The sequence below is a fragment of the Ovis canadensis genome, chromosome 6 (assembly GCF_042477335.2).
Source record: "Ovis canadensis isolate MfBH-ARS-UI-01 breed Bighorn chromosome 6, ARS-UI_OviCan_v2, whole genome shotgun sequence".
NCBI lineage: Eukaryota > Metazoa > Chordata > Mammalia > Artiodactyla > Bovidae > Ovis > Ovis canadensis.
In genome coordinates this window covers 29103938-29119474 of record NC_091250.1, presented here as the reverse complement: position 1 = coordinate 29119474, position 15537 = coordinate 29103938, and the positions used below count along the sequence as shown (strand labels likewise).

Below are 15537 nucleotides of genomic sequence, written 5' to 3'. Positions count from 1 at the left end.
ATTCCCTTGCCCTAAACCCGTATAATGTGCTTTGGCGCCCCAAGCCAACCATTCAGGGAATCCAGCTTGACGCACGGGGTCTTCTTGATGGTGTTGAAATCCACCCGGCAGGTGCTGAAAGGCTCCCTTCCTTTTGCGCCCTCTCTACCCTCTTCCCACCAGCTCCGGAGAGGCAGCACCCGGCAGGCTTCTCTGCACTCGGTAGGCGACCCGCTGCCCGAGCACTCCTCTTCTTTCCCACGAAGGAAAGAAGTCGCTGTAGGAGATTTGACCAGTCTCCGCCAGCTTTCTGATTGTTTTCCTCAGGTAAGGGGAAAAGAACAGCCGGCGCTTGAATGAGGGGCTGGGGGCCCACTAGGGAGAGAAGCCCCCCTCACCCCTCTGTGCCTGCAAAAAGGGACATTGGCTATCCAGGGGAAAGTGCAAGAAAGAGAGCACTAATCGCTGAACCAGGAGACAAACACGATTACCAGCTCCGAGCCTTGAGTCAGAAAGTCTCATAGACTTTAAGATGTTAATCCCCGGCATAATCCTTCCTTTGGCGTGTAGGAATAGTGCAGCCACAAGAGTTGTTTTGTTATTTATATTGGCGTTTAATAAAACTCAGCCAGTGGTGAATGGGCTGCCCACTCTCCAATGGTAATTAATTCCCTATTTCAGTGACCCAATTGTCCTGGGACAGAGCTGTGAGCCCGTCCCGGTGCCCCGGTCCCTCTTTGTGCGGATACATGGCCCTCGTGCTTCAACAGCTATGGAAACTCATTCTTTTGATGTCATTCAAGGAGTTTTCCTTGGGCATCTTCTAAACTTCAAGGACCCTTTTCTTTCTCCGTTTCATGAAAAGCAGTGCGAGCTTGACCACCTCTGTAGAATTTAATGATTTGGTGAAAGAACTCTTTGGGGTTTGTGTAAGGAGTTAGACAGAGAGAAAGGAAATTTGGCAGCCTGCTCTCTCGCGGGGACAGTCCCAAACCTGAAAAACACAAAACTCATTCAAAGCAATGGAAAAAAGATCTGAAAGCTGATTTTCCCTCTCCTCTCCCCACTAAGGAAAAACGTACCCTCCCCAAACACTGAATTCTCTTCTGGAAATTATTGTTTGTTGATGATATAAATTAAAAGGGTCAGATTGGGATGAATAAATTCGAATCCTAAGCAGAGAAAGTTCTTTAATTTGTTCCTTTGGACAATATCATCTTTCTACCTTAAGGCACTCATTCAGTCATCCCTCCCTTATACATACACTGGTAACCAGTGTGAGCCAAGCACTGCACCAAGCCCTGGGAACAACGCCTGCACAAAATAGACACCATTCCTACCCGCATAGAGCTTACATCCAAATCGGCAGACAAACAATGAAAAAATTAGAAATGTCAGAAAACCGTGTTAGGTAGACAATAAGACTGTAATGTAATACAGCGTCGGAAGAGAGCCAGGCTACGTTTTATTTTCATGGATCCAAAAGGATGCTTTAGGACACAAACCATTTGGGGTCGACCCTAGCACCTGATTAATTCGTCTTTTCTTTCCCCTCAAATTTCATTCCCTCCGTGAGGCGCGGAGTCCGCATAGCAAACGAACCGGCAGCTGCGGTCCGCGGGTCTTAGCCGCGCGCCGGTGCAGAGGCCGGCATCACTTTCCGCGCAGCCAACCGCCCGGGCTCCAGGCCGGGAGGGGGCGGCCGCGGCGCGGCCGGTAGCGCTCCCTGCACAAGTAGCTCTTCTATGTCTTTATACGCACTTCCAAAAAAACTTTCGCAAGTCACAGAAACAATTCAGAATTCAACTAAGAAAATACAGAGTGAACCATATGGCCTGGGTGGCTCGAGTCGGCTGCATTTTACTCCAGACAAAGAAGGGATTGAGAGTTGAAGGAAAGGAGAAAAAAACCAACTTTCCGGCTGATGAAGCTGTTGTCTGGAGGCAATGATCCCAAATCTGAAGGCTTTATTCCGGCTCCGACGGAGACGTGATATGTCATATGATTAGCATCTTTCATATTTACAAGAGTGGTATGGGCTGCCAGTCTTGAGAGAAAGGCTAGAGAAAGAAGGGGGCATATGCTGAAATGGATTTAGCATTTGAAAGAGAGAAAGGAGATCGGATAAATACACTTAAACGAGGATTTCGTTTTACTCCTGTTGAGTTCTAATGGATTGTTGATTGAGATTTTAGGGGCCTGGAACCGAGGTGTCAGCAGTAATTTAAAGAAGGCATTCAGTCCTCCCGCGCCTCTTTTCTCCATTTCCCCCCTCACCCCTCCCACCCTCTCTCATTTACGCCTTCAAGCAGTACCGGGGCGGGGAAGGCTTTTAAAACAAAACACAAAACAGGATCTCAGGCTCGGGCGCTGGCCGAGGGAGCCGGAAAGCGGCTGGGTTTGGAGGCGGAGCCCCCTGCGCCCCAAGGCGGCCTGCGGGGCGGCACCTGAACCTCTGCAGGTCTGGCCGCAGGTGCGGGGCCGCTGCGCGCGCGGCGAGGTCCTGGTGCCCTCTGGCGGGGTCCGCGGAGGAGCCTTCGCCTCTTGGGGCTGGGCGACGTTTCGCATTCCTCCTGGGATGCGCTCTGGGGCCTTCACCTGTGGCTCCGGTTACGGGCGCGTAGGCTCGGCCACTTCTAACCTTCAGGCTCAAAATTGTCGACGGTGTGCTTCTGCGAGTCGAAATAAACTGACGCGTAAGACACCTCTCCCGGTAGTTCTGATGGCTGCCAAGTTTGAGACGAGCAGGCCTGGGTCCCAAGACTTCCGTTGTGAGGATTTAGCTATTTAGCAGCTAGAAGTGAGGCCAAGACTCAGTACTTTGGGGGAAAGCCCTGGACTCCAGACTAGTAAAAGGACCTCTTATGCGCTTGCTGGGAAAATACTGTATCTGTACGGATCAGTATTTCTCCTCCCACCTACAGCCATTTCGAGATTCATTCTCCAGACTGCTTGTCGCTCCCCTGGTATTTTTTATTCTCTTCTGAATTGATGTTCAGCGCCCATTTTAGCTAGATGTCGGGTGTGTAAAATGTTGGGAGAGTGCGAGAGGCACCAAGTGCCGTCGCCTTAGGCCTCATCCCCTGGATCCAGACACCCAAATTCCCATTTCTCTGCTTCATCGCATTTCTGCTTCTGTTTGCTTTTCCTTAACTTTGTCAGGCAAAATTGTACTTTGCCAAGTGTACCTGTGAATCTTTTGAGTTGTCCACATCTGCCAAGAGTAGAGATTGACTCATAATAAATACAATACTGTCACAATACCAAAATGTCATGCAGAGTTTAAGATCATATTTTTGATTGATATTTAGTTTTTAAGTTTTATTTTACTTTTTGGCTGTGCTGAATCCTCCTTGCTGTGCAGGCTTTTGTCTTGGGGCTGCGAGCTGGGGCTACTCTCTAGTTGTGGTGCCAGGACTTCTCCTGGCCGTGGCTTTTCTTGTTGCTGAGTGTGGACTCTAGGTGGCAGGGCTTGGTAGTTGCAGCTCCAGGGCTCTAGCGCACAGGCCCAATAGTTGTGGCTTACAGGCTTAGTTACTCTGAAGCACGTGGGATCTTCCTGGACCAGGGATCAAACCCATGTCTCCTGCATTGGCAGACAGATTCTTTACCACTGAGCCCCCAGGGAAGCCTGGATGTTTAATTTTTTTAAATTTCGAAATAACGCTTAGTGTGACCCCAATACATATGATATGTATCTCTGAATGATTGTAGGGAAATACAAACACATACATCCTGGACAAAAAAGTATTCATAGTGGCTATCTTTTTGTTATTAGTAATTTAAATGTTCTCTTTTTGTGTTTTCCGAGCAAATTTTGGAACATTTATAATCAGAAATTGTTATTAAAAAACAACAACACTGGCCTTCTGCAAAGTGCCTCTGTCTTTTCTACTCTTATTATTAAAGATTGGGAGTAAATTTCAGATCAGAGATATCTGAAGTAGGGGGAGTTATATCATAGTTAAGTGTTAAGTTATATCATAGTTAACTGTGAGCTATATCATAGCTATATCATAGCTCACAGTTATAGTTAAGGCCCTAGAAGTTGGACCCTTTGGGTTAACATGGGATATTGTAGGGCTGCCCAGGTAAAGAATCCTGGAAAAGGCTTCCCTGGTAAAGAATCTGCCTGCCAAGTGCAAGAGATGCAAAGATTCAAGTTTGATCCCCAGGTCAGGAAGATCCCCCAGAGCAGGAAATGGCAACCCCTCCAGTATTCTTGCCTGGAAAATTCCATGGACAGAGGAACCTGGCAAGCTGCAGTCCATCGGGTCACCAAGAGTAGGACAGGACTGAGCACAAACACAGGATATTGTAACGTGGTTTTGTTTTCTTTTTTTTTTTTTCAGAACCATGTAAAACTTGTTCTTGAACTATGATGGAAATGTTGTATGGAAGAGAAACATTCAGTGCTAATTAAAAAAACAATTTTGTGGGGAAGGTAATTACTTTACAATATTGTGCTGATTTCTGCCTTACATCATAAATCAGCTACAGGTATACATATGTCCCCTCCTTAAGCCTCCCTCCTATCTCCATCCCATCGTAGCCTAGCTCATCCTAGACCATCAAGACGAACTTGGGTTGAGCCCCCTGTGTCACACGGTAAATTCCCACTGGCTATCAGGCTCCTCCGTCCATGGGATTCTCCAGGCAAGAGTACTGGAGTGGGTTGCCATTTCCTCCTCCAATCTATTTTACATATGGTAATGTATGTATTTCCATACTGCTCTCTCAAAATTTAATTTTTGTTAACTCACAGTTCCCGGGGTTTCACAGAGAAAGAAAAGCTTCTCAATGCTATTATTTTCTCTATTCTGGGCAAATCACGTCTAATTTTCCCAGAGAGATGAGATCACAGGGACTTGATGAATTTCTAAAGGAAGATTTTTTACCAATGTCTCAAAGTAATAATTCTCTTATTTAATAATATTTGCTAACAGGAAATTACTTGTGTTTAATCTTTCTTAAATGTGTTTCTTGACCAGTCCTCAGAGGTGATTAAAAACTTGCCTCTTCTGTTATTCTGTGCTTGAATATATGGCATCTAAAGCTTCTATTTTTAAAATAATCAGGATCCGGAAGATGTTTAATTCTGAATTTTGCTTACCTATGCTTTTAGGTCTTAGGCTTTCTCTGTTGACAGAAACCATCTTTACCTCAAGGGAGGCTATTGTGGGTTGCTGTTTAACTCTGCATTTTTAAAGCAGCAATCACCACACTGAAACTATGTTGTACTATTGTCAGTGCATGAGACAGCAGGACTTGGAATAAGAGAAAGGAAAGGATTTGCAAGAGGATAATTCTCGGCATTCTTCTCAGCAAATTCTCTTTTTCTCCGGGGTTTTTATTTTTGAGGATTTGAGAGTTCATTTTCTCTTGAAGGAAAAGAAAGAATAACCCCACAATGCAATATCGTGCAGAAAAATCAAGAGAGATTTTCATGGTAAATGTTTACTAAGAAATTCTGAAAAAAAATGAAACAGGCTAGAAATAGAAACTAAAAGTTTATGTCAGTATTAACCCACACTTGAACTCTTGGTTACTGCCTTAACTCGAATATAGCTTTTCCCTTTTAAAAAATTTCCCAGCTGTAGAGAATCTGTGTGACTAAAAATTAGAGGGAAGTACAGCTTTAATATTTCCATGAACCTAGTGACCACTGCTCTTATACCAATTATTTGAGTTGTACTGGATTTGAGACCAACACTATTTCTCAGAAGACGAGTCATGGAGGCTCAAGGACATTGTTTTGGGGCTAAGTGCAGTTCCTTAAGTTGCTGGCCACTCCCAAAGAATCACATGGTATTTTGGATTTTGTTCTGAATCTTACTTTCATCCTCAGTCTCAGGAAATTGGCATCAACAGTGCTCACTTTTCCCTATGCTGATGCTTGAAAACAATCCCTTTGTTTGAAATGAGCTAATTATGAAGTAACATGGTATTAAAATAACAGCCTTTCCTTTCCTCTTATCCCAAGTGTTTTTCTTTTCCTGACAAAATAGGGATGAAATAAAAATATGCCATACAGAATTTTAAAATAATAATGAAAACATATGCAGACAGTCTAATCAGAAGTCAGTAATACATTCCTTCGTTCCACGCACTTGGCCAGGAAAGAATACCTTGATGTGATCTCAGTCACAATTTGCTGGCAGCTGGAAATTTCTAATTCAGTATTTAAGAAGAAATAAACCTGTACCTATAGAACATACAGTGAATTTAATCATTGTCGGAAAGCTAAGTCAAAACTGAGGTCAACAAGGCATGAGGACTCTCATCTTTTTCATTTCCTCTTTATTCATTAATATGGATCAGACGGCATGTACTTCATGGCTGTGCCAAGGCCATGTGGATCAGTAACAGTGCTCTTGGCAAAACCGTTTTCAGAGGGAATTAGTGCGTTTTTTCCTTATTGGCTGCACTGGGTCTTCTTTGCTGCACTTGGGCTTTCTCCGGTTGCAACAAGTGGGGCTTATTCTTTGCTGCAGTGCATGGCTTCTCTTGTTGCGGAGCACAGACTTTAGGTGCACGGGCCTCAGTAGTTATGGCTCGAAGGCTCTGGAGCTTGGATTCAGCAGCTATGGTGCACAGGCTTAGTTGCTCCATGGCATGTGGAATGGAGCCCATTCCCAGACCTGGGATCAAGCCTGTGTACCCTGCATTGCCAGGCAGATTCTTAACCACTGGACTACCAGGGAGGTCCAAAACTGTCTTCTGAAGGAATGATTTCTGTTGCAGTTTTTTCTTCATTTAGTTTTCCCCTATATTTTTAGGTTGCAGTAAGTAGCCAAAGGAGGCAACATTTTCTGGCGTACTTTCCTAAAGGCTTATATGGGTGGCTGATACCTCGTGAAAACTGGGGAAACAGGAACTACCTCTTGTAAAGGAAGCAGACCTACACTCAGCCTGTTGTTCAGTCGCTCAGTCGTGTCCGACTCTTTGCAACCCCACGGACTGCAGCACCAATAAAGTATTTTTAATTTAAAAGCAAAAAAATAAATTCAAAGGAATCTCCTATAGAAAAAGTCAAAGATATAAACAGCAGTAAGGATAAGATACTTATCATTCCAGGAGTTCATCATCTGACTAACAGGAATTTCAGAGAGAACAGAGAAACCAGAGAAGATGAAATTATCTCGGAAGTGAAGAACTGGCGAACAGATTTTAAACAACAAAATTCGTACAACAGAATATGCTCAAATTAAAAGGGATGAACTGCTGATCCATGTAATAACATGGATACACCTGAAAACATGCTGAGTAAAAAAACTCAAAAGAATAGACACTGGTTCAATTTACATGAACTTTTAAGGCAGGCAGAACTGATCTATGGTGACAGAGTAGATTAGTGGTTACCTCACGTAGGGGAGGGATTGATTGAATTCATAGGATTTTTGCATGTTAGAAAAATCATTTTGGTGGGAAGAGTGACTGTAAACAAAGAGCTGAGGCGCTTATTAAGGACGTATAATTTCTGGGCCTATGGGACCTGTGAGATCAGTTATCATAAATGTATTGTGGCAACATCTGCACATTAGTATAATTTTCTCTCCAGCACCCTGCTGCCCAGGTGTAAGATAGTGGAAAAGGATGTTTGGACTGGTCCCTGGAAGAACCTGCAGCAAAGAGGCAAGGCATCAGGACTGTTGAGAATGATTAAACACAATGGTGTCTTGACAGACAGGAAAAGGTAAAAGGAGGCTGGTAGAATAGTAAGGAGTCAGGAGATGAGAGATGTTGCTGGACCTGGCAAGTATGTGGAGGTCAAGTGAGGGCGAGGTTGTGGTCAGCGACATGTTGAAGTAATTTAGGTGATGACAAATCTCAGGCAATTTTTAAAAAGTACAGACAACATGGAATAACTGTAGATATGCTGTTTAGTGAAAAAGGCCAGGCACTGGAAGATGTGTGTGGTAGTTGTCGTTTCTTGTTGTTCAGTTGCCCAGTCGTGTCCGACTCTTGGCAACCCCGTGGACTGCAGCATGGTAGGCTACCATGTAAAAGGGGAGACCATTTATATGTGTGGACTTCCATGTTAGCTAACTGTCTCTTGAAGGAAATATGGTATCAGTTGACTCTGGAGATGAGAGCTAGGTAGCTGGGGACACAGGGTGGAGGGAGACGTTTCACTCTCTTCCCTTCAGTTCCTCTTGAATATTGACCCCACGCATATGCTATTATCTATTAAAAATATATAAGTAAAACTAAAAAAACAAGGAAAAGGCAATAGATGTGCTATAATGAATACAAACAACACAAAATAAGGTCATCATACTTAGCATATGAAGGTCTCCTTCAAGTTATATATGCTTAGGTACATAAATGACCCAGTAGAAGATGGCAAGAGAAATGTATCCTATTTGGTTTGTTTTGAAATATAGGAAAAAAATGCTTAATAAGAAGGCAATCAAAGAAAAGAAAGGCAGATCACTTGATTATATTATCTAAACACTTAGCATCTCCTGTGATGGTGCTGATCCCAAATTATAAATGCAAAATGGCATTCTGAAGAGCCAATGGCTCTAAAGTTATATGTGCAGTTTCTTTGCAATATGTCATCTATTTTGTCCTTGACTCTTTATATTCAGTCAGCTTGCTTATAACGTATGCCAGCACATAAAAGCAAGTCACATACAATATCTAGACTCAGTAATTACACTTTGCCTGATACCCTGACTCATGTGATGTCACCATATGGGTCCAGATTATCATTATGCATTCAAAACGCTGGATAGGGCCCGTGATAGTTAAAAGAAGTCAAAGACCAACAGATGTCATTTGGTTTTACACATGCACACAACTGTGTTGAAAGACCTAGAATTTTTTCATGGCTCAGAATTTGTCAACCATGTATGTGTCTTCCTCACCATGTATAGCCATCCCTCTTCTTACTTCTCACTGCCTTACTTGGTCCTCAGTGTCTGGCCTCAACCTCAAAACCCAGTGTGAAAGGCTGATACTGACTCTATCATAAGAAACCTGAGGATACAGGGAACCTGAGCTCAGGTGTATCTGAGCTCCCGATACATCATGGCCTTGTTGGTTCTTGGTTTATTTAGAAGTACATATTCCAAAATTAGGCCCCCCAAAAGCCCAATTTTCTTACTTCCAGGATTCCACCCAGTTTCTCTATTAGGAGAGCTGTAGCTTGCCCCATATAGGGGTAGAGTGATATGTAACGGATTCACCTATTCTTCATGCCTGGGCTGACAAATAAACCAAGCTGCACGTCTGTTCCAGAATGAACCAGGCTGCTCTCCATGTAACACAGACCAGCCACAGAGTAGATGCTTAGTGAATGCACTGACTTCAGTGGAGCCAAAGAATCTGTTCTGTTCTAAGAATCTACAAATCCATCTTCATTCAGCCAATAAAATCAATGGACTTGAAGGTTTTAATAAGCAATCGTTACCTTAAAACTCACTTAGGAAGTCTTCTCCACTAATTCTTTAGCCTGTGAGTTGACTGCTTCTTAACTTTTCATACACACACACATGCAGACCTTCATTTACTACATTATCAAGACCAGATTTGCTCAGTTAGAAAGAAGAATAGTAAAGAATATCAATAATTAAGAGACTAATAGAAGAGTTTTTTAAAAATCAGCATAACTGGTGTTTTAGGATGAAAGGAATTCAAAGGCTTGCAGTGATATTTGGATTGTATTTTTCCTTTACTTTATAATCAAATCATACTAATATAAGCCAAAAAACACAACTTGAACTAAACATACATTTCACTCAAGACTAATTACAAAGCAGGCATTTCAAATCAGTGTTGAGCTAATGCTTTTAGAGCAATTATTTAATTTTCAGGGTCCAATATCTGTCGAGAAAATCACCAATTTCCATTTCATTCTTATTTAATATAAAAAAATCAAATTAGTATAAAGCTATTTCACAGCTGTCTTTAAATTAAACTGTAGTCAAGAAGAGCGTGAAGCATGTGGGGTTTCCTTTGGCATCTCCAAATCAAACATTCTTTTTGTTCAAATATTAAAGAACTATACCAATAGTTATGTTTTATCTTGAAGTTTTAAGCTGGGCTTCATAATCTCAGCTTTTAACTTCTGATTTTTCACAAGTAACTCAAATATTGAAACATATGTTTCTAAGGATAGGGGTTCGCTGCAGAGCGGAACAGAATATGAATCATTAGTTTTTCATTAACTTTTGATAATAAAAATCACCAGCTCAGTCACATTACTACCTTTTTGTTGATAAATCAGTTTTTCTTCCATTATATCCAAACAGATCTTCTAGTAGCGAATGTAGACCTTCAAGAACTTCAAAGAAAAATCAACAATCCCATTTTTCTAGCAAAGTTCATTTACCAGGAAGGTATAGATTGTTCAAACAAATTATTAGTAAAGTGTTGCATATAAATTAACCAAGTTAAATTAACAGCAAATCAGTCTGGTTTAATCAGAGAGGATTGTAGAATCTTTGGTTCCAGTCTCTCACAGTTTGATAAAGTGAATGACTTACCACTCAGGCAGTGAGTGTAGTAGAAAAGCCTCAGCTGGATTGGTTTGGGTTCTAGCCCTGTCTTGTACTACGTATGGTCGATTAGATGGACCACTTCAATTTCTCTGTTGGCTTTATCGCTTATAAAGTGGGGAAACTACTTGTTCTCCTCCCTAGGGATCAATGTGGTGTTTGTAAAAGAAATGTTGGAAAAAACCTAACACATATACCCAAATGCCTGTATAAAGCAAAGGCAATTGATGAGTGGATTTCAGTCTAGAAATTGGATTGTTTCATTCTATGATGCACAAACAGACGTTTTTATAAATAAAAATGTAGAGAACATTCTTATTATTTTTTATGGCTGAGTAGTATTCATTATATAAATATACCACATCTTCTTCATCCATTCATCTGCCAACAGGGACTTAGGTTGCTCCCATGTCTTGGCTTTCGTAAATAGTACTGCAGTGAATCCTGGGGTGCATGTATCGTTCGAACCATGGCTCTCTCTGGATATATGACCAGGAGTGGGATTGCAGGATCATGTGGTAACTCTATTTTTAGTTTTTTCAGGAACCTCCATAGTGTCCTCCCTAGTGGTTGTACCAATATACATTCCCACCAACCATGTAGGATGTCCTTTTCTCCACATGCTCTCCAGCATTAATTATTTGTAGACTTTCTGATGATAGCCATTCTGACTGGTGTAAAGTGATAGCTCATTGTGGTTTAGATTTGCATTTTTCTAATGATAAGTGATGTTGAACATTTTTTCAAGTGTCTGTTGGCCATCTGTATGTCTTTTCTGGAGAAATAATCTATTTAGATCTTCTGCCCATTTTTTGATTAGGTTGTTTATATTTTTGGTATTGAGCTATATGAGTTATTTGTATATTTCAGAGATTAATCCCTTGTCAGTAGTATTGTCTGCAAATATTTTTTCCCATTCTGTAAGTTGTCTTTTTATTTTGTTCATGTTTTACTTTGCTGTGCAAAAAAACTCTTAAGTTTATTTCTTCTCATTTGTTTAATTTCCATTGCTCTAGCTGGTGGATCCGAAAAGACATTGCCACGATTTATGTCAAAGAGTGTTCTGCCTGTGTTTTCCTTTAAGAATTTTATAGTATCCAGTTTTACATTTGGGTCTTTAATTTACTTTGAATAGATGATGTTAGAGAATGTTCTAATTTCATTCTTTTACATGTAGCTGTTGAGTCTTCCCAGCACCACTCACTGAAGAGACTCTCTTTTCTCCATTCTGTATTCTTGCCTTTGTGACAGGTTAATTGACCACAGGAGCATGTGTTTTATCTCTGGGATTTTTATCCTGTCCCATTGATCAGTATATCTGTTTTTGTGCCAGTACGACATTGTTTTGATTCCTGTAGCTTTGTAGTATAGTCTGTAGTCTGGGAGCCTGATTCCCCTAGCTGTTTTTCTTTCTTAAGATTGCTTTGACTATTTAGGGTCTTTTGTTTCCATACAAATTTTAAAAAAATGTTCTGTGAAAAAATGCCATTGGTAATCTGATAGGAGTTGCATTGAATTTGTAGATTGCTTTGGGTAGTATAGTCATTTTGACAATATTAATTCTTCTAATCCAAGAACACAGTATATCTTTCCATCTGCTTGTATCATCTTTGATTTTTTCGTCAGCATCTTAGAGTTTTCAGAGTGCAGGACATTGTCCCAGAGGTCTCTTAAACTGTTGCAATTTCTTTTCATTCTTTTTATTCTGTTCCAGGGCAGCGATTTCCACCATTCTGTCTTACAGCTCACTTATCTATTCTGCCTCATATATTCTGCGAACTCTCTCAGATAACTGCTTATCTCCATGTCACTTAGTTGTTCTGGGGTTTTGTCTTGTTCCTTCATTTGGAAAATACTCCTTTGCCATCTCATTTCGTCTGTTTATATCTGTATTTTTTATATGTGGAAGGTTAATTATGTTTCTCAACCTTGGATAAGTGGCCATCTGTGGGGGATGTCCTATGTGTCCTAGCAAGGGCCAGGGACCAGCTGGTTGCAGGGTAGGTCTGATCTGCATCTGCAGATTTAGTTCCACAGGCTGCAGGATCTTAGTTTTCTTACTTCTGGTTTCTGCCCACTGGTGGGTGAGGCTGGTCTGGAGGCTTGTGCAGGCTTCCTGATGGGAAGGGCTGGTGCCTGTCCACTGATAAGTAGAGCTGGGTCTTGGCCCTCTGGTGGACAGGGCCATGTCAGAGGATGTGTCTAGAGGTGGCTATGGGCCCAGGAAATCGTTAGGCAGCTTGACTGCTGATGGATGTGGCTGTATTCCTACCCTGTTTGTTGTTTGGCCTAAGATGTCCCAGCACTGGAGCCTACAGGCTGTTGGGTGGGGCAAGGTCTTGGTCCCCCAGTGGCAGCCTCCAGGACCGTTCACATCAGTGGATGCTCCCCAGTACCTCTGTCACTGGTGAGCTCCACAGTGCACCACACCACCCCAGAAGACCCTCTAAGACTGGCAGGTAGATCTGGCCCAGAGCCCTATGAGGTCACTACTTTTGCCTAGGGTCCTGGTGCACATGAGACTGTGTGTGCCCTCCAAGAGTGGAGCTCCTGCACTCAAGCCCTGCTAGATGTCAAAACCAAATGCTCTAGAGACTCCTCCTCTTGATGCCAGACCCCCAGGCCTGATGCGGGACTCAGAACCCTCACTCCTGTGGAAGAACTTGTATAATATAATTGTTCTCCAGTTTGCAGCTTGCCCACCTGGAGTGTTTGGGATTTGATTACATCAAATAAAATCTTGTTGAGTTTCTTCATTTTGTCTTTGGGTGTAGAATATTTTTTGTTATTGCTAGGTTCCAGTCTTTTTACTGATGGTCGTTCAGCAGTTAGTTGTGATTTTGGTGTGCTCATGAGAGAAGAGCTCAAAGTCCTTCTGTTCTGCCATCTTTTCACATCATGAAAATGTGGCTCCTTTGTTGTTCCTATTGTTGACATCATGTGGTGCTCAAGTTTGAATTCTCAAGAGAGCCTGGGAGTAAACTGGTCCATTAAGGTTACTCCTTTTCTTCCGGTTTTAAGACACACAGTTCCAGGGTAGGATAGTAACTTCTGGCTCAGTGGGGCCTGTTTAGGGTAATGACAGATCACTAAAGGCTTCTCTCCACTCCTGTCTTCCCAGATGGTGATGCAGAGCTCAGCTGGGGCACGCAGCTGACTAGCCTGCAGGTGGCATCTCACATGCTATCTCCAGGCCTGGGTCTCTGTCCTAGTTAACCTACTGAAGACACACAGAGCTCACAGGGGTCTGCAGCAGGCAATGGGTGATTTCTGGGGTGTCTCCTATCCAGTTGTGTATAACCTGAACTCAAGTTACAGCTTTTATTTACATTTAAAGAGCACCTGCTGTTGTAACCATTAACACATTGTGGACAAGGCTTGGAGAATTACAACTTTTGTTAGATTCATTTTCTCCCAAACAAAAGAAGAGTTGCATAGAGGTAGCCTGGGTCATTTTTCATAGTGAAGTAATTCCAGTAAGCAATTTTATGCATCTTTTTTTCACTGTGCTGGATCTGTACTGTGGCATATTATTCGTACTGTGGCAATGTATTCCTACTGCAGCTCACAGCCTCTAGAGCTTGCAGGCTCTCTAGGTGCACAGTGCGGGCTTAGTGCCCTGTGCAATGCAGCATCTTAGTTCCATGACCAGGGATTGAACCCATGTCCCCTGCACTGGAAGGCGGATTCTCAACCATTGGACCACCATGGAAGTCCTGCATCTTTAAAATAAATATTGAGTGACTTGAGCCATGAGCTTGTAATTGGTAAAGACAAATATTTCATTGATATTAATTATAATCAAGCCCTTGCTATTTTTCCATGAAGGATAAGTAAATGTTCCTTTGTTAATAATGGCTAAAAATCATACAAGTGGTTTATTTACATACATAAATATAGAATATAAGCATAGAAAAAAGACTGAAGCAATATATCAGCAATTATTATCTCTGTGTAGGGAATCTCTAGATGCTTTTTATTTTTCATTGTGTAGTCTTCTGAATTTTTCAAATTTTCTATAAGGGGAATGTATTCTTTTTATAATGGTTAAAATCCATTATAATATATACCAGTAACTACTGTGCAAACAAATACACAGAGAAAAGACCAGAAGGAAATGAGCCAAGGGGAGTCTTTCATTCATTCTTTGTTCATCCAACAGATCGTTATTGAGCACCTACTATTGCAGAGTCATGGCCGGTTTTGAGCACTGCTATCTCTAGGAACGGACTTTTAGATACTTTTTTTCCTTTCTTTTGTACTTTCTTAAAAGTTTTATTGTGAAGGAATGTCCCTCATGGTCCAGTGGCTAAACTCTGCATTCCCAATCTGGGCATGCAGCCCAGGTTCGATCCATGGTCAGGGAAGTAGATCCCACATGCTGCAGCTGAGACCCAGCACAACCAAATAAACAAATATTTTTTAAAAGGAAGTTTTATTGTGAATGTTTTTACTTACAGAATGATAGGGCAGTATATTTCTTAAGATTCTGATAGCACTGTAGTTCAGAAAGGAGCATGTCAGTATAACTGTGTAGATGCATTTTAAAAGATGAGTTTTTGAGATAATCACTTATTTTTGAAGTAACATCCCCATAAAAGCTTTTTCCTGCTCCTTTTAAAATTCATTTCTTTAGAAACAGAGCCATAATTTTCAGAAATAATTTTTATTGGTGAGATTTTATAGTTCCTTCAACATTTGCCTATCTTAAGTAATTATACTTTTTATGAAGAGCAGATTTTACTTATATTTAAATCTTTTTTTCCCCCCAATTACAAGAGTTAGGGAGTAATAAAAATATACAAATGTATAGTATAAAATGAATTTGAACTTTACAAACTATACCATGTCTTTTTGTGAATAAGATTTTTTATCTGTCAATTTATCTTTTTCAGCCTTTTTCTTCTGTTTTTCTTCTGCTTGTTTTTCAAGATAATCTTTAAGGAGAAGGTCCAGTTGTGGTTCATACTGGCTTGCATGCTGCAATCCACCTTCCCTCCCTTCAAAAGATACAAAACATGAGACAACTATATTTTACAGTGGTGTCCATTTC

General features: G+C 41.4%; 1 protein-coding gene and 1 long non-coding RNA gene across 10 annotated transcripts in view; one reads left to right on the top strand and one right to left on the bottom strand.

Moving 5' to 3' along the window:
* The window catches only part of LOC138442308 (uncharacterized), a 58676-nt gene that overhangs the window by 5841 nt on the left and 37298 nt on the right, over positions 1 to 15537 (top strand). The gene's annotated exons all lie outside the window — the stretch shown is intronic.
* Positions 15135 to 15537, bottom strand: part of ZGRF1 (zinc finger GRF-type containing 1) — a 58683-nt gene continuing 58280 nt past the window's right edge. For all 9 annotated transcript variants that reach the window (XR_011257629.1, XR_011257630.1, XM_069593477.1 and 6 more), the window contains one exon: positions 15135 to 15484. Coding sequence is in view for 7 of the 9 variants with exons in the window: in XM_069593477.1 (XP_069449578.1) it covers positions 15324 to 15484 (161 nt within the window). In the remaining 2 variants the exon portion in view is untranslated. The remainder of the gene's footprint in view (positions 15485 to 15537) is intronic.